This window comes from Cynocephalus volans, chromosome 7 (assembly GCF_027409185.1).
Source record: "Cynocephalus volans isolate mCynVol1 chromosome 7, mCynVol1.pri, whole genome shotgun sequence".
In the NCBI taxonomy this organism is placed as follows: Eukaryota; Metazoa; Chordata; class Mammalia; order Dermoptera; family Cynocephalidae; genus Cynocephalus; species Cynocephalus volans.
In genome coordinates, this window is record NC_084466.1 from 83,329,720 (window position 1) to 83,355,016 (window position 25,297).

Consider the following 25,297-nt stretch of genomic DNA (forward strand, 5'->3'; position numbering starts at 1 on the left):
AATGAGGAAAAATCTGTGGGGAAAGGATACAGAAAAGGTATAACTCAGTAAATTTGTCTATTTTGTTGTTGGGTTGGCTATTTTGTTTTAATTTTTTTTATTGTGGTAATATATATATAACATAAAAATTACCATTTCAACCATTTTTTCAACCACTGTACAATTCAGTGACACTGAGTATGTCACAATGTTGTACAACCATCACCACTACCCATTTTAGATCTTTTTCATCATCCTAAACAGAAATTCTGTACCCATTAAACAAAAACCCCATTCCCCTCTCTCCCCAGCCCCTAGTTACCAATAGAAGTAACTTTCTGTCTCTAAGAATTTACCTATTCTAGATGCTTCATACAAGTGGAATCATATAATACTTGTTCTTTTATATCCGGGTTATTTCACTTATCATAATGTCCTCAAGGTTCATCCATGTTGTAGCACGTATCAGAATTTGATTCCTTTTCATGGATGAATACATCCCATTGTATGTATATATCATATTTTGTTAATTTATCTGCTGATAGACACAGTTGTTTCCACATTATGGCTATTGTGAATAATACTGCTATGAACACTTGTGTACAAGTATCTGTTTAAGTTCCTGCTTTCAATTCTTTGAGTATATACCTATGAGTGTAACTGCTGGATCATATGATTGTTCTATGTTTAACTTTTTGAGAAACCACCAAACTGGTTTTCACAGTGGCTATACCATTTTACATTCCTACCTGCAATGTATAAGGGTTCCAATTTCTCCATATCGTCACCAACACCTGTTATTTTCTTTTTTTGTTTTTCAAAAAATAACACCCATCCTAATGGGTATGAAGTAGTAGCTCATTGTGGTTCTAGTTTGCATTTCCCTAATGACTAATGATGTTGAGCATTCATTCATGTGCTTATTGGCCATTTGCACATCTTCTTTGGAAAGATGGCTGTTTAAGTCCTTTGCCCATTTTTGGATCAGGCTGGTTTTGCTGTTGTTGTGTTATAGAAGTTCTTTATACAGTCAAGATATTAATCCCTTATCAGATATATGGTGTTACAAATATTTTCTCCCATGCTGTGAGTTGTCTAAGTTTTGACACCACAGAATAATTGAAACAATTGAACTTAAAACAAATCTGTAGCTTACAATCATTTTAAAAAATATCAAAGGCTTAACTAACTGCAATGTTATAAAATACAACATTCATCAACACCAAATATCAGACGAAAATTAAGATCTATAATTCTGTGAGACACAGTACTAATTTTAGGCATTTAAACTACACATAGTTGATTAAAATCCTGTAAACTTTTTCATAAAATAATAATGTAAGAACTTACATGGATACAAACATCCAAGCAGAGCACATTTCTGATTTCCTAAAAGGATGTTCTCTGATTTAAAATCTTCTGTCTCCTTATTTTACGATAACCAAAGTGGCCCTAACAATTCATCCAGTTAAAAAGCACCCTACCCCTGATCTAGGACCTCTAGACTCCAGAACTGTGACAAATAAATTTCTGTTGTTTAACCACCCAGACTGTAGTATTTTGTTATGGCAGCCCCAGCAAACTAATACAGTAAGTAACTACTACTACTGAGTAAGTAATATGTTGGGTATGTTTTTAGGAAAACATATTAGGAGACAGGTCACTTTGGGATTGAAAGAGATGGCCACTGTGGGACTGGAGATGGAATTGAGAGTCTCAGTGAAGGATTACCTCTAAGTAAGTATTTACCCTGAAGAACTTCCAAAAGACCAGGGAGCTGTGCTACATTTATCAGAGTTAACGTTTACTAAATGGCTACTACATGCCAGGCACTGTGCAAGATGCTTTGCTAGGTCCCAGGATATCATATGTTCTAATACCTTCTGCTGAAGTCTTCTAGTGGGAGACAAGTGCTAGTATGCAGATAAATTCTAATACTGTGGTTATACTAATAGCTAACATTTATTGAGAGTAGCTAAGATTTACTGAAAATTTACTATATCCTAAGTATTCTAAGCTCCTCACAACAAACCCTGTGAGATACTATTGTTACTTCCATTTTATAAATGAGGAAACTGAAACAAAGGGAAATTAAGTAACTTGCTTTGGGTCCTATAAGCTAGTGATGTGGCAGAGCCATTGTAAGAACCCACTATGTGTTATTCGTCAGGTAGATGCTCTGACACTGTGGGAGCATCCAGTTTTCCTTTCTGATGAATATATCTTTAGCACTGCATGACCCCATATAGAGCTCATAGCATGTAGGTTTTACATTTTAGAAATTTTTTTTTCTCACTATATGCCCAAATCAACTCAAAATGGATTAAACACTTACATAAAAGACTCAAAATGATAAAACTACTAAAAGAAAACATAGGGGAAACACTTCAGGAACTAGGACTAGGCAAAGACTTTATGAACAAGACCCCAAAAGCACAGAAAAAATAAACAAATAGTATTATATCAAACTACAAAGCTTCTGCCCAGAAAAAGAAACAATTAACACAACAAAAAGACAAACTCTGCATCTGACAAGGGATTAATATCCAGAATATACAAGGAACTCAAACAACTTAACAGTAAAAAAACAACTAACCCGATTAAAAAGTGGGCAAAGGAGCTGCATAAGCATTTCTCAAAGGAAGACATACAAATGGCCAACAGATATGTGAAAAAATATTCAACATCACTAAACATCAGGGAAATGCAAACCAAAACCATAGTGAGATATCATCTCACACCAATTAGACTGGACAGTATCAAAAAGACAGAGAATAACAAATGCTGGCAAGGATGCGAAGAAAGGGGAACTCTTCTACACTGCTGGTGGGACTGTAATTAGTGCAGCCATTGTGGAAAACAGCATGGAGGTTCGTCAAACAACTACAGATAGAACTACCATAGGACCCAGCAATCCTGCTGCTGGGTATATACCCAAAGGAATGGAAATTATCATGTCGAAGGGATACCTGCATTCTCATGTTTGTCGCTGCAGCTCTATTTACAATAGCTAAGACTTGGAACCAACCTAAATGTCCATTGATGGACGAATGGATAAGGAAAATGTGGTAGAAACACACTATGGAATACTACTCTGCCATAAAAAGAAATGAAATTCTGCCATTCACAGCAACATGAGTGAACTTAAAGATATTTATGTTCAGTGAAATAAGCCAGGTACAGAAAGAGAAATACCACATATATCCTCACTCATAAGTGGGAGCTGAAAAAACAAACAATAAAAGAAGAAAGAAAGATACTACAATCACAATAATTCCTTGAACTCCCAAAATGAAAGAACAGAAATGAGGACACCAGAGTTGGGATAGGGGAAGGAGGCTGGGGGTTTAGGGAGAAATTGGTAAACGGCCACAAAAAATGTTTACATTGAATAATGATAAAAAAAATTTTTTTAAAGAAAAGAAATAGAAAAAAAAGAAATTGTTTTTTGCCTTTTTGAAAATTTATATTAAAATCTTTTGAAAAAAAAAGATTTCAACACATTCATACAACGGTTTCCATCACAGAAACCACCTATATACTTTTACAACTCTACCAGGAATAGGAATCTTATAATTTTCTGAGTACTAAGATCACTGCTTTTAATACATCAGTCACCATAAACTTGATTCATTCCAGTTATCACATATAATATCATATTTAATGTGAACTTTTAAAGTTCAAATAAATAAAACACAAATCATTAATATCTAAAACTGTTTTGTCAATAATAACTACCACTTACAGTGATAAGTGAGAAAGTGGGTGAGAAAACGCCTAATAGTCTCAAAACTACACCGTGTTCTGACATTCTAAATTTATGCTATAAATATGGTGATTGTTGACTCAAAATCATTGTAAAAACATAAAACTTCTGAAATTATTTCAATTTTTTAAAGCTGTCCCCCTCCTTGTGACTCCCCGTGACACTCCATTGGTAATCACTGTTCTGACTTCTAACACCCAGACCATAGCTCAATGGATTTCAATGCTTGAAAACTGACTAGAATATACAGAAAAGTAGATTTGAAGAACTGATAATTAATGTACAAATATCTTCTCTCAAGTTTCAAAAGTATGAAAAATTTTTCAATTAAATGGTATACTCTGGGTTCACAATGTCCTCCATCTCACCCCTGTTCTTCCCTCACAGAGGTAATTCTTACTTGAGCTCCAAAACCTGAAACTTTCCCTGATTCTCTACTCTAGTTAGATGTGCACCCTTCTCCCACATACATACACTCCTATCATAGTGCTTGACACACTCTTCTGCAAGATTTATGAGTCTTATTCCTCAGCAGAATGTAAATACTTGAGGCCAGGGACCCTGACTTGTCCATTTCTTTTTCTTTTTTTTTTTTTTTTTTTTTTTGTCCTTTTTTGCGACCGCGCTCAGCCAGTGAGCGAACAGGCCATCCCTATATAGGACCAAACCTGCGGTGGGAGCGCTGCTGCACTCCCAGCGCTGCACTCTCCTGAGTGAGCATCGGGGTCGGCCCGTCCATTTCTTTACTTTTACCTACTCTAGTCATTGTCAACATAGTACACAATAAATGACTGTGGGTTGCAGACCGATAAGTATAGAATCTCTAAAACAAGCAATATTATTTAAATTAATATTTCCAAGCCATAATAGCCTTTATCTATGGGTAGATAAGAAGGGCTGAGAGCAACAAAAGCAAAGATTATAATATATGTCCTAGAATATTCTGATTAAAGCCTGAAAAGACAAATTTAGATCTACAGTATTACAATAGTAAGAAGTGAAGTAAAATCTCAAGGAAGTAATGCTCAGTTTAAGTGCGTGGATAATTATTAAATAATGTATTAACATTGAAGAAGAATATTTCCCTTTAGAATCAAAATGAGATTCTAATTACCATATGGAAAGTTATGCTTCCAAAAGAAAAAGGCATAGATTTTTACATACTCAAATAAACAGACAGATACAATGAAAATCAAATAATACGATCTCATTTTAATTTGACATAAGTAATGACATTAATCCCATCCTATTAAAATAGAATATTAATTTTATATGGACTAACATACCACTTTTACTGCACTCAATGAAATAACAACTGGATCCTTAACTATTAGTGACATTTATTGGAAAACTATATATTTATAACAACTGAGGTTAATTTTACCCCAAATAAATAAATTTACATAGGATTTTTGCTAGAGTCACATGCCCCCTTTACTTCTCCTTAAAAAACAAATATATTTTTCTATAGATAGTTGACATGAAAAATATTCATTGACTTTCAATTAATGTGACAAATAAAACACAGAGACTTACATAATTGACACTCATAAGTCAGTTAAAAATAATGAGGATAAAAACAGCTTCACTTACTGCTATTTCTCTACATGCTGACATGGAGATCCCAGTTCCTTCTATTTGTTTTAAAGCATAGTCTTTATCATCCTTCCTGTAAAAAATTTAAAAAGTTATTTTAATATACAGATAAATCTACATTTATATGCACTTTCAATAAAGCAAAATATAAATAAATATAAATCACACGTCTAATATACATTTGACATCTTTCACATATAATCACATAATATCATACAGGAAAAAGTTTTTACATAACTTTGTCCATTTAATCCCTGTTCCAGCTAGTTGCAAAAACTAAGGAAAAAAAAAAAGATAACTTAGTCCAATCTCATTATTTGATGAAGGAAGTTAGCTTCAAATGAATAAAAACACTTGTCCAAGGTGCTATGGTTATTTGTGGAAAACAAAGATTCAGATACACAGCTTTTGAATTCCAGTAATAGGTTCCTTCTACTTTAACATGTATATAACACACACACACACACACACACACACACACACACACACACACACACACACACACACAGAAACTTGCTTACTAAAACTCATTCAGATATCATGGGTCAAAAAAAGTTAGAAATGAATGCATTCCTAAAGCAAAAAATGGTTAAAATTCAAAACATGTTATAGTCATCATAATCGGATAACAAATAATTTAAGAATAAGTCATCCCCAAATATCTTCAAAGAGTCTCACTCAACGTGTTTACTGAGCGCTCACATGTATCCAGAACTATGCTAGGTATTGGGGATACAATAGGGTTCCTTCTTTTATGGAGCTTTTTGTGTCTATTTGCCTAGATAGATAAATAACTAATCCACTATAATACAATATAAATGCTATAACAGAGCAACTACAAATCACAATGATTTCCAAAGGTTACTTTGGTGGAGGACCCAAGCAAAGACTTCTCGGAGGAAATTAATACAGCCATTATGGAAAACAGTGTGGAGATTCCTCAAAAAACTAAAAAAAGAACTATCTTATGACTCAGCAATCCCACTACTGGGTATATACCCAAAGGAAACAAAATCAACAAATTGAAGAGACACCTGCACTCCCCATATTCATTGCAATACTATTCATAATAGCCAAGAGACTGAATCAACGTAAATGCCCAATCAACAGACGAATGGATTAAAAAAAAATCTGTATATACATACAATGAAATACTACTCGGCTATAAAAAAAAATCCTGTTATTTGCAGCAACATGGATAGAACTGGAGACCATCATGTTAAGTGAAGTAAGCCAGGCATAGAAACACAAATACCACATAATCTTACTCACATGTGGAATCTAAAAAAAAAAAAAGTGGTTCTCATAGAAGTAGGAAGTAGAGAGTAGAATAATGGTTACCAGAGGCTGCGGGGAGGTGGGCCTGAGAGAAGGGGAAGTGGTGGGTTAATGGGTACAAAGCTATGCTATCTACCCTAAATGAATCAATGTATAGTACATGCATGTACTGAAACAACACACTGTACCCCACAAATATGTACGAATAAATGTTAAAATTAAAAAAAAATCCTACAGGAACCCTTACAAATAAATCGAATTTTTTAAAAAGTAAATTATTAGAAAGAAATGTACAAGGAGGAGAATTAATAATCAATTGACTTAAGAAGAGATATTTCATTATAAAAAAGGCAACCTCCCCTTGAAAATCACCTAATGTAATTACCATCATAATACAACATGGTTCATACTTTTTAGTAAAAGTCACACAGGAGAGGAAAAAGATTTGTTCTGTAGTTTCAACAACGATCCAGTGGAAGTATCCAGATTATATGAATAAGTAGCTGCAATATATTGTTCTAAGTACTATAAATAGAGGGAACAACCAACTATATCTTGAAAAATTAAAGCCATATGAAAGAAAGCTTCAGAAACTCTACTTAAACCTAAACTCTTAAGCCTTAAGAAGTTTGTCAGAAAGAGAGGGGGGTGTTGGGGAAAGAAATTAGTATAAAACATGCCAGGAAGTGGACATAGTATCTACAAAACTACAGAAGCATGGAAAGGGTCTGGCATGCTCAGAGAATGGCAAAGAGGAGCAGCCAGTACTACTTGCCACAAAGAAGGGGTTACCAGCGACAGCCCTGAGGACAGATGACATTTTAGAAATAGGCGGAGGCAAGACTGGATGAGGTCTTTTATGCCACCTGTCTCCAAATAGGAGTGCAGAGTGTATGTACTTCACTTCAAGGGGTATATAAAACAAATGAGTCTAAGAAGAAAATATTACGTTTGAAAAAAAAAAAGCTGAGGGAAAGTGTGTTGTGTGAGAAGACCAAAAAGAAGAGTACAGAACCGTGATGAATCATGCCTTTAAGAAATTGAAGGAGTAGGACGAAAATATAAAGTGGCTGCAAAGGAGTAGTTAAAAAACTGAGTAGTGTTTTGGTAGAAGAGAATACTAAACACACACATCAAAAATACCAAATTTCACTGCTTCTTAAAATTCGCCTGAAATTACAGTAAAGGGAATTTTTAAAAGACATAAACCCATAAGGATAAAAAAATGGGAGAGAGGACAGCACACAAATCTGGAAACTAGAAAGAAAATGGAGAAATAGTAGGAGATTAAGAGTACTCAAGAAAATGGAATCAGACATTGACAGTGAAGAAATTAAATTCACACAGCAAAATCCTCCAAAGGCAGAGAATTGAGAGTATGAGAATTGGCTGGATGGAAGATAAAGTGGAAGAGATATCCTAGAACACAGAACAGTAAGACAAAATAGAGAAGTGTAAAAGAAAAATAGGAAGTTTGAGGAGCAGTCCACGAGATCCAATGCCAAATAATTAGGAGCTTCAGAAAAGAGAATGAAATTTACGAAGTAATTCAAGGAAACTTCCCAAACTGAAGGACATGATTTGCAAAACTGAAAGGGTCCACTGAGTTCCCATCACAAATATCTGAAAACAAACCTACCCCAAGACACAATATCTAGATATTGCAGAAAAGTGGGGCCAAACAGTATATTGTACAAGCTTCCAGTGGGGATGTGTAATGAGTCACTTAGAAAGGATCAGGAACCAGGAGACCCTTGGTCTCAACACCAGTTTTTGAAGCTACAAGTTCTAGATTAGCTCTACATTATATAAAATCATTAAATACTGACTACATTGTGGTTTGTAGTTTAAGTTCTATGTAGGAGTCTGTTCTGGAGAATTACATTTTCAGCTTCAATATTAGGAAAAACATCCTGGAAGTCAAGGAGCTTGCACCAGAATGTAAATCAGTACACATGGAAAAAGGCATGCTTTAAAAAGAAATAAAACAAAACAGCTGAACTAGTCATTGTGCTTAGTTGTGTAGTAAAAATTGCGAATTACATAAAGGCTAATAAGTTAAATTTAAGATTTAATTATCTTAATTATGTTATATTTTTGAAGCAGACCATAAACTGTCACTACATGCTGAGTTTTGATGGTTATTAAGGGGAAAAGTCTGTGAGAATGCTGGACTATGGAATAAAATCTCAATTATTGTGCAAGATAATAAACCAGTTTGGTTCCAATGCTTTAGTGATGTGAACTGACCAGCTAACTTGCTTTGGTGTGATATCTTTGGTATTTTTCATGACTACAGTATTCCCAACTAGGGGAAAAAATGCAAAAGTAAAAAAGGGGGGGGGCTCGTAAATAAATATTCCTGGGCTTTAGCCATATTTTAAACCATTTTTAATAAAATTTCGTTATTTAAAACAATTAAAGGTCACAACAATTATTGTTCTTATTGCTATATTTTCAAATATTGCCTAAAACTATTTCTTACCTTTGGATACCATGACTTAGTTTCGCAATTACTTTATCATTTAAAACTCTTCTTGATTTTGCACTTTGTGAATTAAGGTCCCAAATCCAGAGTAATAAAACAGATAAGATATATTTCATACCTAGAATACCTTTGATTTTTTATTAACCACCAAGTAACACAAAGATCTGTTCATCTTAAGAAAGAAAAAACAATAGAAATAGATTTGATCAACATTCTTCAAATGTTATTCAATCCAAAACTGTTGTCAAAACTCTTGTTTCTAAACTAATTTACTTGACAGATCTAAAAAGAAGTTTGGGCTCCGTAAATCAGTTGTATGCAAATAAAATATATTAATGGATATATGTTCAATGATTATGCACTTTAAGTTGAGAAGAGACAGACTCTTGCTCATACAAACCAGTACAACAACTGTTTCAAATTGATTTTTGTTTCTGGGCTTCAATATTCTTGTCAATTAGGGACAATCATAGTACACTTGATGTTAGAAATCAAAGAGCTGTGCAAGTCTGTCAAAGTTCCCAGTTCATAATATGTTCTAACTCCCAAGGTAATCACTGACTGAATCTTTATAAACCAATTGTCTATAATATGTCAATATATGATCCATTCTAACAATTCTGATTAACATAATAATTTTCCAGAGCTGTTCAATCTTACCATTGATAGAAACAACTATCTTACCTTGCTAGATACTTAATCAGCTCTATATGCTCTCAGGTTAGGTAGCTGGCTATTTTTGAAACATTATTAGAGAAAGACTGCACTTGAACACTCCATGGAAATGACTTTGCCATATTCTGTTAGCATCCAATACAGCAGTAAAACTCCTTGGCCCCATAGCTCTCAATCACAGTGGCACAACACATCCTCAAATTACTAAAAGTCTGTCTCAGCCAGACACCCCAAACTGAGGATTCTTAAGAATCTTTGAAAAGAAGATGATCTTGGAGATAGATTCAGCTTCTACTGAAGACCTCTGGATCAGGAAGCATGAGAGAGTTTCCACCCGGGATCCACGGAACAAGATCTAGATGGCCAGGACCTCTCTGCTGGTTTAAATTTCTGAATTGTTAACAGACATTTGTTACCTCTAACAATACCCATAAGACTCCTATTCATAATATTGGTCTGTATGTCCCTAGTTACTGCCCGTATGAATCTAATAGGCCACAGTTTGCTCATGATTGCACTAGAATAAGCAATCAAAACAATGGTTGAGATTATAGCCGCTTGCTTTTGAGAGTAACTTGGCTCACTCTAATTACTGGGCAATTACACTCTACCTACTGAGCATTTCTTCAAGTAGAAAACTAGAAATAGTAAACAGGACAGAGAACCTCTATGATATCACACCTAGGAAAGTTTCTGTCGACACTAATACCACACTTGGGGACCTTGGCTTTGGCTTAGAAGTGAACAACGAACTCTGTTAATAGTTTCTCAGCATTTGCTAGTGTTCCATAGTGTTCAAATAAGATCTCCAGAGTCTTAAATATGCACAACCATTTTTGCTTCAGATGATTCAATAGCTAAACTTACAACAACAAAAAGCATAAGTAAAGAACTGACTTTAGTCCAACAACAGATTAGGTTTGCTGAATAATCTTCTGATCAATGGAACTGTGGCAATGACAAAGATCTGGATTTCACAGAACAATGATCTGAATGACTGAATCTAGTCAAAATCTAGGGACTGAGAAAGTGAAAAGAAGCCCTAATGATAATCAGATTATGATATCCTTAACAGATTACTGGCAAGGCCAGAAGCAAGGACAACAGGAAGCAAAGTTTTGCCCAAGGCTACACCACAGCTGCAAAATGACAAACATGGCCCTTTTTATAAGTGATTACTTCTTTCTTCCCAATGAGTCCTCAGCTCTGCTTCACTGCTCCTATTCCTAAACAGAATGCTGAGGTGCCCAATTACAAAACTGACCTCACTTCATGAAAGTATCCAAGCCAGAGCTGGTCTTCTTCCCCTAGTCTTTCCTTGGAATCACCCAGCCTAAGTCCAAACCCTATAAAACACTTGCTCTTTTCTTACAGAGATACCTCACTGTTCCTTTGGCGTGAGCTCTCCCTTGTGGTGTGGTCCACGCCATGGCGGAGTCCTGAAAGAAATAGCTTGGGCTGCCCTCTCCGAGTTGGCAAGGCCGCTAGAGGGAGAGCTGCTGGCAGGACCATGGCTATGAGCACTTGCTTTCGCTGTAAGGATCTCTGCCTTGGCATAGTGGTACTGCTTTTACTTTCTCTTTTGATGTTTTGGCCAGCATGGCAGTTTCCTGAGTTTCCAAAAGACGCAGAAAATGACACACAAACAGTTGTTGTCATAAAATTAGATAGTCCCACCAAAGATCCGGGAAGACTGAACAATTCCAAATTGTCCCTTTTGAGTCAATTAATTATGCCAATGGATGTTTCAAAAACATCGGTCACAATTAATCACGAGCAATTGCCTTTACCAGAGAAATTAATAAATAAAAGAAGTCCCCATCCTCTTCCCACCACCTGGGTAAATGGTTACATGGGATATAAAATAGGGAAAGGAAAAATTTGGTATCCCCCTAGGGGACGTCCAAAATATGATGTAAGTTGGCAAACATCATTTACTGGAGATTATATTAATGGCAAGAGAATGGTTGGTATTAATGGGAAATTATATGATTGGGACAAATTAGGTATATGGGAACGAAACTGTAGAACCCCCCCTTACTTGGTGGTGTCCAGTTTTAAATAAATCATTAAGAATCAGGTGTTGGGATAAAAATATATGCTGCAAAATTATTAAACCTGCAAAAATAGATCTTAGAAGAATAAGAGAGTACACCTAGTTTTGTGAGGGATGGTACTGTGCACAAGGACACTTTAACATTTAGATCAAGATTACAGGGCCACAGAAATGTTAACATTTTTCCTTTTAGCAAAGTTGTATTTACATTTAAGAATAGATATAGGTTATCTACAAAATAGCTGCCACCCTGTTAATAGGGTGGATATTAACCAAAGCTTGCTAACAGAAAAAGGTCACAAGATAACTTCAAGACAATGAAGGGATGGTTTCGATCTGATAACCTGATTCCAGGAAAAAGAAGCACGAGTTGATCACCTGAGACATGCTGACAAAAGGAAAGGACTGGCTGACCTCTAAAAAAGTTTCCTCCCTGCTTTTTGGACTATTGATTTAAGCTTAACCCAAACCCCCCTGCAGAGAAAAATCTAAATAAAAGGCATTGTCTCATGCTCTGCTGGGCTCCAGCTGCAACACGCTGACAGCCCGCAGAGAGAGAACATGCATATTGATGCATCGAGGTTTCCATCTGTGTTTGTTATTTTCGCCGACCCTCTTCATCCTTTTTCGGGTACCCACCCCTCGCTGAAGATGGACTTCAGCACCCTTGTTATAGCAGGCTAATAAACTTTGACTTTAGGTGCATTCCTGGTGGCCTTTATCATTTACCATGCCCAATAATCTTACACTAGGTTACAATGCATTACAGCAAACTGAAACACTTCCTTTCATTTAAATTGGGTAAAATCTGAAAGAGCACATTCTAGCTAGCCATGCTGTATTTTAAGGTCCCTTGCCATATTAACATGTTCTGCTCTTTTGATCATTTTGACAAATGAAATCAACAAGTTAACTTTTTGGTTAATGAAATAAATTTATTCAAAAGATTATTAGATTATCTAGAACTACTTATTCTAGATTTGAGACAATATCATGGCAATTTGTGGGGAGTTCCTGTGCTTGACAATGAGATATGGCAGTAACAAGACAGATCCAACAGGAATTACTTTCAAGTTTCTTGGCAGCTCTGGATGCCAAGCTCCAAAAAGTTACTAAGCTTCTTGTAAACCTAAGCAATGAATACCTCTCCTCTGCATTATTTCATGAAATTCAAGACAACTTATGAGCGCTCATACTTCAAACTCATCTTTACTTTGTTTGGAGAAACAGCTACACAGAGCTTTAAAAAATATTTGCCTTGGAGGCTGAAAGAAACTTGGTTTTTTCCTGTCGGTTCATTTATAAAATCATAGTACATTATCAGACATAACTAGAATGTGGAGGTTTTCCACCAGACTACTTATTAATCAATCTTTCTTAAATCATCTTCTCAAAGTGTCATTTTTCTTAACAATTCTAAGATTAAAATTATACTCATTACATCTTCACTTCAAGAACCATATTTTGACACTGGTCATTTATAATTACTCTTTTCTCCTTAACATTCACACTAGAAGAAATGGGCAACACTAAAAACAGAAATTAATGTACAAAAATATTTTTCTCCCAAATCACTGGTCTTTCCTACTATTTCACACATCTGCTTAATTTATTTCTACTGGCCCAAAACATATTTTTGTTAACTGCATTCAGCATGTGAATGCACCTGAACATTTCTAAAATGTTCATGTGTTATACTCCGAGTGTTAGTATGAATAAGTTTCTCAAGAGTGATGTGCTATTAAGAAACCCTAAAAACATCATTTGGTCCTTAATCCACCTTTTAAAATTCTGTCTTTCTAGCAATATAGCCACCAAATCAAAGTTACTTTCTACTCTGTCAACAACTCAGTAATTGTAAAGAATGTTATAAATGCTCATTTTTGAAAAATTAAACAGGATGAGGCCTAAAGTCATTGCATTGCAACTCTGCCTCTCACATAGACAGGCTTTACTGCATCATTAGTAACACAATATAAAACTTCAATTTATAAACAAAGATATGGCTACAAAAGTTTTTCTATTTAAAGAAATAAATATAACTTCTCAATCTTGCACTCCATATAATTATTTCCAGTAACTTTTAACACTAATATTTAACATCACTTAATGGTTCTCATTAAAACTGGTAAGGTTACCATTTCTCATGCACTACTACTAAGAGTATAAACCAGGACAAACATTTTACAGACCAATCTGGCATAGTGATATTAAGTTTGTGTATTTCCAATACCAGCAATGTCTCTCCTGATTATATACCTCAGGAAGGTTTCATAAGCTACAAAAAGTGACATATTTGTAGATGCAAGTAGATAGAGGTATACCAGGTGTGCATAACTGGGACTAGATAAGTAATGAGGTACATGCATGTAAAAAGAATACGGGTCAAAAACAATGAACTGGGTCTATGTATAGGAGAAAAAGAAAAATTTTAGAAGGGATGAGATTTACACCAAACAGTTCTTTATATAAAAATTTAAAATCACACACAGAAACATTATTTTCATGGATACAAGCATGTAAATAAAGATATTTGGGTTGGAAAGTGGGTTGAAAGGTCATACATTGAATAAATGAGAATAGGGGCCTATTATAACGAAGAAGACAACAGAACAGTGCCAAGTCCCCCCAAAATTCATATGCTGAAGCCCTAAACCCCTAACGTGATAGTATCTGGAGTTGGGGCCTTTGGGAGGTAATGAGGTTTGGATGAGGCCATGGGAGTGGGGGTCCTCATGATGGGATTAGTGCCATTACAAGAAGAGATACCAAAGAGCTTGCTTGCTGTCTCTCTCTCCACCATGTGAGGATACAGTGAGAAGGCAGTCATCTGTAAGCCAGGAAGAGAGCCCTAAGCAGGAAACAATTTGGGAGAAATAAATGTCTATTGTTTAAGCCACCCACTATAGGGTATTTGGTTATAGCAGCCCAAACAGACTAAGACAGACATGAGGGAATGAATATCAAAGAAAAATATAGGGCCTTGTACAGACGGACAATGATATTATACCATGCATTGAGCAGTATGTTCCACTTAATCCTATGTACCAACTGTCCAAAAAACAAACAAAACAACCAACCAACCAACCAGTTAAATGGAACTACCACTATCAAAATAGGCAAGTAAAATTTCCTAAAATTCTGGAGGGAAAAATTATAATGGGAGAAGAGTTAAATTTGGCAAACACCAAAGTTATGTAAAATTTCTCCAAATTTCAATTGAACTACATAGATATTTCACAGTATTAAACACAATAAAATAACAAGACCCGATTAGACTTAGACTTTCAGAAGGATCATGGAACAGCAGCACACACTGGAAGGGATCAAGACTCAAGGCAAGAAAACTACTTAGGAAGTTAATGTCAATAACTAAAGAGTCAAATAACAAGTTCCAAAACTATAAATTTCGCTACTTTCAACACAGAAATAAGCAAGAGTGAAAACAGTAAGTGGTTTCATGGCTGCCTAATAATAGTTCCAGATATAGGTGCAGTGCTTCATTTGAGTTAAAAAGTGGCAAGAAACCTGCCTCTTTTCCCCTGCTTCCTTCCACCCACCACCCCACCCCCAGTTACACATAAGATAAAGATAGATCAATGTCTGGCTGTAATTAAGTAAATATGTAACATTTTACCAGACGTGCGGTGGCCACACAGAGTAAGAAAAGATGCATTATACCTTGCAGTGCAGTGGATGGGGGCTGAAGGGTGCATCAGCTGCTAGTGAGTCTCTCCTCACAAGGCAGGGTCATGCCAGACTGGAGGAACTTAAGTCCTGCAGCAATATTAATATTAACCTTTTACATTTGAGAACTTCATACCATTCTGTAAAAAAAATTATTGTAATAGATTTGTAAGTCCTGATTTCTCCTAGTTCTTGAATCAAATTCAGTGTCATCAGAGGGGAGAAAACAGAGTAATTTCCCAAGAGTCAGAACTACATCGTTGCCTCTAATATTCCAAAATACCAAAAAGTCCATTTCTCTTCACATGAATGCTCAAGCGGTGGGAATTCCTGGCAAGAAGACCAGGAATGGGATTCCCACAGATGATGATAACATTTACCAAGCACTTTCCATATGTCAAGATAGTAAGAACTTTACATGTTAAAGTCCATACCACATGCACTCTGAAATTATATAAATACGTACATATCTGCAGGTATGTATATAGAGTATGTATATATGCTTTCTCTCTGTATATATATTTATACACACGTAAATACATAAAAATAAGCAACATATATAAATATATATATACACATATAGACATTTATATATCTGCATAGAAACATACACAGAGAGAAATATATACAGATATACACACAGATAAACATGTATATATTAAAGAGGAAGAGGAGGAAGAAGAGATAATTTCTTAGTATATTTAGGTTACTGACTGCCCACGATACTCATAAACTCAAAAGGCCATAAGGACAATCTTACAGGTGTTTCATAATGAAAAAATGTATCATAGTTACACTGTTTACATAGCTTATGACACACATTATCACTTTTTTTCCAAAAATTTTTATTGTGGTAAAATACACAACATAAAATTTACTGTCTTTACCATTTTTAAATTTGCAGTTCAGAGGTATTAAATATATTCATAATGCTGTGCAACCACTACCCACACCTTCAGAACTCCTTTCATCTTGTGAAACTGAAACTCTACCCACTAAACACTCACTTCCCATCCCCCTATGCACTCAGGTCCTAGCAACCACCATTCTACTCTCTGTCTTTATGATTTTGACAGACTTATACAGTATTTGTCTTTCTGTGACTGGCTCATTTCATTTCACTTATGCAAAATGTCCTCAAAATTCATTCATGTTGTATCACATGTCAGAATTTCCTTTCTTTTTAAAGCTTAATAATATTCCATTTTATATACAAACGACATTCTGCTTACCCATTCATCCTTCAATGGACACTTGGGCTGTTTCCACATTGTAATGTTTCCGTTTTGTGAACAATGCTGCTATAAACATGGGTGTACAAATGTATCTTTGAAACCCTGCATTGAATTCTTTGGGGTAAAGACCCAGAAGTGGAACCGCTATATCATATGGTAATTCTTTTTCTAACTTTTTAAGGAACCACCATACTGTTTTCTACAGTGGCTAATATCATTTAACATTCCCCACCAACAGTGCACAAGGGTTCCAATTTCTCTACATCCTTACCAACACTTGTCATTTTCTATTTTTCCTTCTTTCTTTTGATAACAGCCAACCTAATGGGTGTGAGGTGGTACTTCATCATAGTTTTGATTTGTACTTTCCTAATGATTAGGGATGTTGAGTATCTTTTTGTGTGCTTATTGCCGTTTGTATATCTTCCTTAAAGAAATGTCTATTCAAGTCCTTTGCCCATTTTTTAATCAGGTTGCTTGTTTTTTAGTTGTTTATTTAGTTTTAGGAGTTCTCTTTATTAATGTTCTGATTATTAATCCTTTATCAGATATGTGATATGGAAGTATTTTCTCCTATTCTGTGGGTCATCTTTTTACTGTGTTGATAGCAAATTTTGATACATAAAATTTTAAAATTTTCATGAAGTCCAATCTGTCTGTTTTCTCTTATATTGCCTGTGCCTTTGGTGTTGTATCCAAGAAATCATTGCCACATCCAGTGTCATAAAAGTTTTGCCCCATGTTTTCTTCTAAGAGGTTTATTGTAGGTTTCACATTTACGTTTTTAATCCATTCTGAGGTAACTTTTGAATATGGTATTAGGTAGGGTCTCCCTTCATTCTTGTGCATGTGAATATCCAGTTTTCTCAGTACCATTTGTTGAAAAGCCTTTTCCCCATTCACTGGTCTTGGCACCCTCTTCAAAAATCATTTGATTATATATGCAAAGGTTTATTTCTAGGCTCTCTATTCTATTCCATTGGTCTATATTTCTGTCTTTATGCCAGTACCATATTGTTTTGAGTACTGTAGCTTTGCTATAAGTTTTAAGATCAGGAAGTGTAAGTCCTACCACCTTGCTCTCTTTTGTGAGCCACTGCTGTGGCTATTTGGGGTCCTTAGACATTTCATATGAACTTCAGGATGGGTTTTGCCATTTCTGTTAAAAAAGTCATTTGGATTTTGATAGGTATTGCATTGAGTCTGTAGATCATTTTGGGTAGTTGTATTAGTCTGTTTTTGTTGCTTATAACAAAATACCTGGAACTGGGTAATTTGTAAGAAAACAAAATCCACTGCTTACAGTTTTGGAGGCTGTGAAGTCCAAAGTCCAGGGAACACATCTGGAAGGCCTTGGTGTTGGTGACAGTGATGAAGGAGTCTCACATGGCAGAATGGTGGAGCAGAGAGAGAGAAAGCTCCTCCTGAGCTCTCCTTTTAAAGTCCTCAGAACCACACCCATGTCCACCATTAAACCATCAATTTATAAGTCTGTCACCTCCTTGGTTAAGTTAATTTCTAAGATTTTTATTCTTTTTGGTGCTATTGTATATGAAATTGTTTTCATAAATTCTTCTTATTTTTTGTTAGTGTATAGAAATGCAACTGTTTTCTGTAGAGTGACTTTTCATCCTGCCACTTTGCTGACTTTATTCATTAGTTGTAATAGTTTTTTCTGTGTACGTGTGAAATCTTTAGGGTTTTCTAAATCTGAGAACACATATAATTTTTATTCTTCCTTTCCAGTTGAATGCCTTTTAACTTTTTCTTACCTAACTGCTCCAGCAAGAACTTCCAGTACTATGATGAAGTGGTGAACAAAGCCACCTTTGATATATTCGTGTTTTCTGTCACTTAAAACAGAATACCCAAAACTGGCTAATTTTCAAAGAAATGGAATTTGTTTCTCTCAGGTCTGGAGGCTGGGAAGTCCAAAGGTGAGGTGCACATCTGGTGAGGGCCTTCCTCTTGGTGAGGTCTCTTTACAGAATCCTATGGAGATGCAGGGTGTCACATAGTGAGGGCTGAGCAACAGTGCATTTCCACATGCTTTCTTCCTCTCCTTATAAAGCTTCCTGAGAACTCATTTAAACCATTAACCCATCAATGCATGAATGAACTATTCATGAGGGCATAGTCCTTGTTATCCAATAATGACTTAAAGGCCCCACCTTTCAAATACCATATTGGGGATTAAGTTCCAACGTGAGCTTTGGAAGGGACAGCCATTCAAACTATAGCATTTGCCTTGTTCCTGGTACTAGAGAAAAAGCTTTCAGTCTTTCACTATGGAGTCTGATGTTCATATGGGTTTTTCATGTATAGCTTGTATCATGTTAAGGTAGTTTCCTTCTATTCTTACTTTGTTGAGTGTTTTCATGATGAAAGGTGATAAATTCTGTCAATTTTTTCTTTCTGCATCAATTGAGATGATAATGTGGTTTCTTCCCTTCATTCTGTTAATGTGGTGCATTACAATGATCCATTTTCATACACTGAAACATCCTTGCATTCCAGGTATAGATGGTAATATAATAAACTTTGTAAATAAATAAAATGACTTGGTCACAGAATATAATCCTGTTAATATGCTGCCAAATTTGGTTTGCTAGTATTTTGTGAAGGATTTTGCACAGTGATCTTGAGGAACATTGGTCTCTAGTTTTCCCTTCTTGTAGTGTCTGTCTGGCTTTAATATCAGGGTAATGCTGGCCTCACAGAATGAGATAAGAAGTGTTCTCTCCACTTCAATTTTTTGGAAAAATTTTAGAAGGACTGGTATTAGTTCTTAGATGTCTGGCAGAATTCAACAGTGCAGCCATCAGTTTCATGCCTTTTTTTTTTTTTTGTAATCAAGAGATTTTTGATTAGTGATTCAATCTCCATATTAGTTATAGATTTATTCAGATTTCCTATTTCTGTATCATTTAGTCTTTGTAGGTTTTGTGTTTTCAGAAACTTGCCCGTTTCATCTAGGTTATCCAATTTATTGGCATGCAATTTTGTTTATAACACTCTCTTATAATCTTTTTTCTTTCTGTAGAATCAGTACTAATGTCCCAACTTTTATTTCTTTCATTTTTTTTTTTTTTTTTTGTCTTTTTTGTGACCGGTAAGGGGATCGCAACCCTTGGCTTGGTGTCGCAAGCACCGCGCTCAGCCAGTGAGCGCACCGGCCATTCCTATATAGGATCCGAACCCGCAGCGGGAGCGTCGCTGTGCTCCCAGCACCGCACTCTCCCAAGTGCGCCACGGGGTCGGCCCCCAACTTTTATTTCTAACTTTACCAAATTGAATCTTCTCTTTTTCTCATTAGTCCACCTAGCTAGAGGTTTATCAATTTTGTTGATTTTTTCAAAGAACCAACTTTGGGGTTCATTAATTTTCTTTCTTTTTTTTTTTTTTTATTCTCTGTCTCATTTATTGCTGCTCTAATATTTCTTTTCCTTCCATCTGTTAGCTTTGAGTTTAGTTTGTTGTTCTTTCTCCAGTTCCTTAAGTTGTAACATTAGTTTATTCATTTGACATCTTTCTTGTTTAAAACAAACACCTATAGCTATAAATTTCCCCCTTGCTACTGCTTTTGCTGCATCCCATAAATTTTGGTATGCTGTTTTTGTTTTTGTTTTTTTCTTCTTTTGTGTGACCAGTAAGGGGATCACAATCCTTGGTTTGGTGTCGCCTGCACCCCAGATCAGCCAGTGAGCGCACCGGCCATCCCTATATAGGACCTGAGTGAGCCACAGGGTCGGCCCATGTTTTCATCTTCATTCATCTCTAAGTATTTTCTAATTTCCCCTGTTATTTCTTCTATGATCCATTGGAAGTTTAAAGAGTGTGTTGCTTAGTTTCCACAATTTTATGAATTTTCCAGTTTTATTTGTCACTGATTTCTAACTTCATCCTCTTGTGGAGAATATAGTCTGTATATCATAAAATATATGTCTATATTTTAAAATCTATTGAGACTTAATTTGTGGCCTAATATAAGCTCTATCCTGGGAAATATCCCATCTTAACTTGAGAAGACCGTGCATGCTATTAGGTATTCTGTATATATGTTAGATCCAGTTGGTTTATTGTGATCAGTTGTCTATTTCCTTACTTATCTTCTGTCTGGTATTTTACCCATTATCGAGAGGGGAGATAGTGAAGTCTCTAACTACCACTGGAGAACTGTCTACTTCTCCTTGACAGTTTATCCTTCACATATTTTGATGGTCTATGATTAGGTGCATGTTTATAACTGTTATATTGGAAGAGTTTAATCCATTAACATTTAAAGTAATTATTGATAAGGAGGTACTTATTACTGTCATTTGGGTATTTGTTTTCTATATGCCTTATAACATTTTTGTCTTTCATTTCCTACATTCTTGCCTTCTCTTGTGGTTAGTTGAATATTTCATAGTAAAATGCTTAAAGTTCTTTCTCGTTTCCTTTTGTGTATATCCTGTATCTATTTTCTTAGTTGTTGTGTTACCATGTGGATTACATTTAACATAAAGTTATAACACTCTAAGTTTATACTAGCCTAACTGCAATAACATACAAAAACTCTGTTCCTTTACAACTCCATCCTCACTCTTTTCAGTTGTTGATATCAAATAATTACATCTTTATATATTTTGTGCTCCCAAACATAAACTAATAATTATTTTAAATGCATTAGCCTCTTGAATTATGCAGAAAAAAAAAATACAAAGTTACAAACCAATAATACTAGCTTTTAGAGTAATAGTTTTTAAAAATGTAATCATCTATTAAATCATGCAGAAAACAAAAAGTGGAGTTACAAACTGTTTTACCATAAACTAGCTTTTAGAATTGCCCATATATTTATCTTTATTGAGAGCTGTCTTTTTAAATATGGGTTTGAGTTACTATCTTGTGTCCTTTCATTTCAACCTACAGAGCCCCTTAAGTGTTTCCTGCAGGGCAGATCTACTGGTAACAATCTCCCTCAGCTTTTGTTGATCCAGAAATGTCTTACTTTTGAAAGAGAGTTTTGTCAGATATAGGAGTCTTGGTAGACATTTGTTTTCTTTTAGCACTTTGAATATATTGGCCTTCTGGCCTCCAAAGTTTCTGATGAAAAATCTACTGATAATTATATTGCAAATTCCTTGTATGTGTTAAGTTGCTCCACTCTTGTTGACTGAAAGATTCTCTTTGTCTTTGCCTTTCAAAAGCTTAATTATAATGTGTCTTGGTGTGGGTCTTTTTGAGTTAATCTTACTTGAATTTTGTTGGGCTTCTTGGATGTTTGTATTCATGTGTTTCATCAAATTTGGGAAGAGTTCAGCCATTATTTCCTCAAATATTCTCTCTCCTTCTTCTGGAATTCTCACCATACATACATGGGTCCACTTGATGGTGTCCCACAGTATCCTCAGGCTCTGTTCACTTTTCTTCAAGCTTTTTTTCTTTCTGTTCCTCAGACTCATTAATTTCTATTGTCCTATCTTGAAGTTTGCAAATTCTTTCTTCTGTCTGCTTTAATCTGCCTTTAAATCCCCATAGTGAATTTATTTCAGATATATACTTTTCAGTTCCCCTATTGTTTTTTGGTTACTTCTTAGGTTTTCTACCTCTTAATTGATATTTCCATTTTGTTCACAGATTGTTTCCCTGACTTTCTCCACATCTTCTTTTAGTTCTTTAAGCATGTTTAAGACAATTGTTTAAAAGTCTTTGTCCAGTAGATCCACCACCAGGTCTTTTCCAGGGACAGTTTCTGTTGATTTAGTTTTTTCTTTTGAATGGGCCTTACTTTCCTGTTTCTTTGTATACCTTGTGATTTTTGGTTGAAAACTGGACATCTTAATCTAACAGTGTGGTAATTCTGGAAAACAGATTATCCTCCTTCTCCAGGGGGATATTTTTCTGTTATTGTTTTAGTTTTTTGATTGTTACAGGCTGTCTCTGTGCCAGTGATTAGCCTCAGGTATAAACTTACAGTCTTCTCAGGTCTTTTCTGAGCCTGTGCTTTTCACCAGACATGAGCAATCATTTTCTAATTTTCCCCACATATGTAGTTGTTTTTGAATGTCTTAGTCTTGAAAGCCTTTTTGCCAAAAGGGCAAAAAAATAATAATAATAAAGTGGGAAAAAGACTGCTGGCCCTTTAAATCTGCTGGAAGTCACTTCAGATGGAGGGGGAAGGGCTTGCAACAATGGGAGGAGGAGCAACAACCACCACCCAACTCCTTATCTGTACCTTTTGATCAGAAGCTGTAGTCAGTGATCAGTGCACAGATTCACAATATTTGGAGGACAGGACCCTTTTTGCCACCCTGGCTACTACAAACTACTTGTAAGCTGTTCCAGGAACACATGCACAACTGCCTGCCACAGGGTAGGGGTGGGGGAAGGGTAGCTGCTACTGTACGAGGAGTGAAATTAATCAAAATTAACACAACTTACCATCCAAGCATTCCCCCAGAACTTGCAAACTTTCAACAGACTCCAGGGTTCCAGAATAGTTACACAGTACAGATTCTGCCAGTGTAATTGCTGTCTATGTGGGGAGACAGATTCCTGACGCTTGCTACCCTCTTCCTGGAATCCTCTCAGCCTGTCCCTTACATGGCAAATGTTTTTAATAATAATCTCCCAACAATATATTATTGTTATTCTCATTTTATGTATGAGAAAACAGATTTAGAGAATCCAAAGTAACTTATTAGAAAGCAGAAAACCTAGACTTCAAACCCAGGCAGTCTGATTCCAGAAAGCACTCTCAACTACAATGCTAAATTGGCACTATAAAGAATGCTCAGTCCCCTCACTGTCAAGGAAATGTGACTTATCAGCTCTTTTACAAATTACTACCATTTCAAATAGTCATAAGCAGCTTCACCATAGCTATAAATGGGTCATGTATGAAGGAACATGCCTCCCTTAGCTACATGAGCTAATAAAAAGACTACTTTTGCTTATTATTAATACACATGCAAGCATGCACATACACACATACACTACCTGCTCCTGTCAGTGCTTATCTAACTGATCTGACAATAAATATATAAGCTATCAGAAGCCTTTCATTTAAAGTCATCATGAACCAAGAACCAAAAAGGGACCAAGAGACCATACAACAAGTCCACCTAAAGTTTCAAGTTTTGACTGGCTTCCAGTCAAGATGGTGGAACAGAAGGCACCCAGTGTCACTCTCTCCCACAAATCAACCAATTTACAACTATTAAAAAGCAATGACAGCCAAGTTAGGGCTGCTAGAGCTCAGGGAAAGAGGAGGAAAGACCTACAGAGTTCATGAAGACAGGAGAAGCCACAGTGAGAGAAAGAAAGGATCCCTCCCACCATTTCGAACCCTGGCCACTTCAAGGCTGGAGCTGGTGAGCACACGGAGCAGGAGCTGGCAAAAGCCACAACTGTACCTTTTGTATGAAGTTGCTTGGAGGAGGCAGGAGAGAAGAGGGCCTTGGTGGCTCCCAGGCCAGCAAGACCACTAACAGGGTTCCTGTGGACCCACATAGGAGCGAGGAGCCACAGACAACAGAAAAGGGAGCCATTCAGAGGATGGTGATTCATTGTAAGGGACCAGCACACAGCCCGTCCCATGGGAAGTGTTTGGAGTGCTGGTGATGGGGGAGACAGGCCCAGCGGGAAAACATTATGGCACAGCATGGACAGCTGACCTGCCCTCCAATCAGCACAGGACCACTCAGTGGAGACTGGTCAGGAATATACAACTGCAAGGGAAGTGGTTTGCTGAAAAGACTCAGGCCCAGACCAGAGTTTCCATACAACCCAAGTGTACCAGACCTCACAAGACCTGGAAGTACATACAAAGTAAACAATTAAAACCTGAGCTGCACAAAAAGCTTTCCCCAGAGAATCAGCAGCAATGAAGCAACTTAGCTCAACTTCAGGGCTCAAGTGCTGGTCACCACAGGAAGTTCTTCCACTTTAGAAGTAAGCAAAGGACAACGAAATAGTTCCAAGGCAGAGTTTAAATGGTGGGAACAGAGAATAATCCAACATAGAACTGAAAGAAAAACTAAAATACCCACAGATCAGAGACGAAGTTTGATATTAACTAGTGAAGGTCTCACATCACCAAAGAACACCTATAATACCTAGAAGGACTGGAAGCCCACTGAGCTCCCAAGCCAGGGAGAGGGCAGGTCAGAGGGCCTCAGCCATGCCCCCACCCCCTGACATCCACGAGCCCAGTGATGACCACCAAGCCACCGCTGGAAGCCCCCTGGGCTCCCCTGCTGGAATGAGGGGCTGCCATGGGCCTTGATCGTGCTCCCCCTCCTTCCTGCTCTTCCCACTCTTATTTCCCTCCCCCTTCACCTCTTCCTCTCCCCAACAACTGCTCTGCAACAACTGAAGCATGTAGCCAGGGGAAGCCAAACCCAGCTGCAACTAGGCAAGCAGCCACCATCGTCCCGGGGCCACACCTGGGGCCTGAGGCATGGAGCCAGGGGAAGCTGAACCCAGCCATAATCAGGTAAACAGCACACCAAAAACACCATTTTCATGCGGGGAGCGCACCACAGCTACTG

At 36.5% G+C, this 25,297-nt stretch overlaps 1 protein-coding gene across 5 annotated transcripts in view; it reads right to left on the reverse strand.

Moving 5' to 3' along the window:
* CDK8 (cyclin dependent kinase 8) overlaps positions 1–25,297 on the reverse strand; it is a 136,964-nt gene that overhangs the window by 54,598 nt on the left and 57,069 nt on the right. For all 5 annotated transcript variants that reach the window (XM_063102045.1, XM_063102042.1, XM_063102041.1 and 2 more), the window contains exon 2: positions 5,339–5,414. In XM_063102045.1, coding sequence (XP_062958115.1) covers positions 5,339–5,362 — 24 coding nt within the window. In that variant the 5' untranslated portion in view covers positions 5,363–5,414. The remainder of the gene's footprint in view (positions 1–5,338; positions 5,415–25,297) is intronic.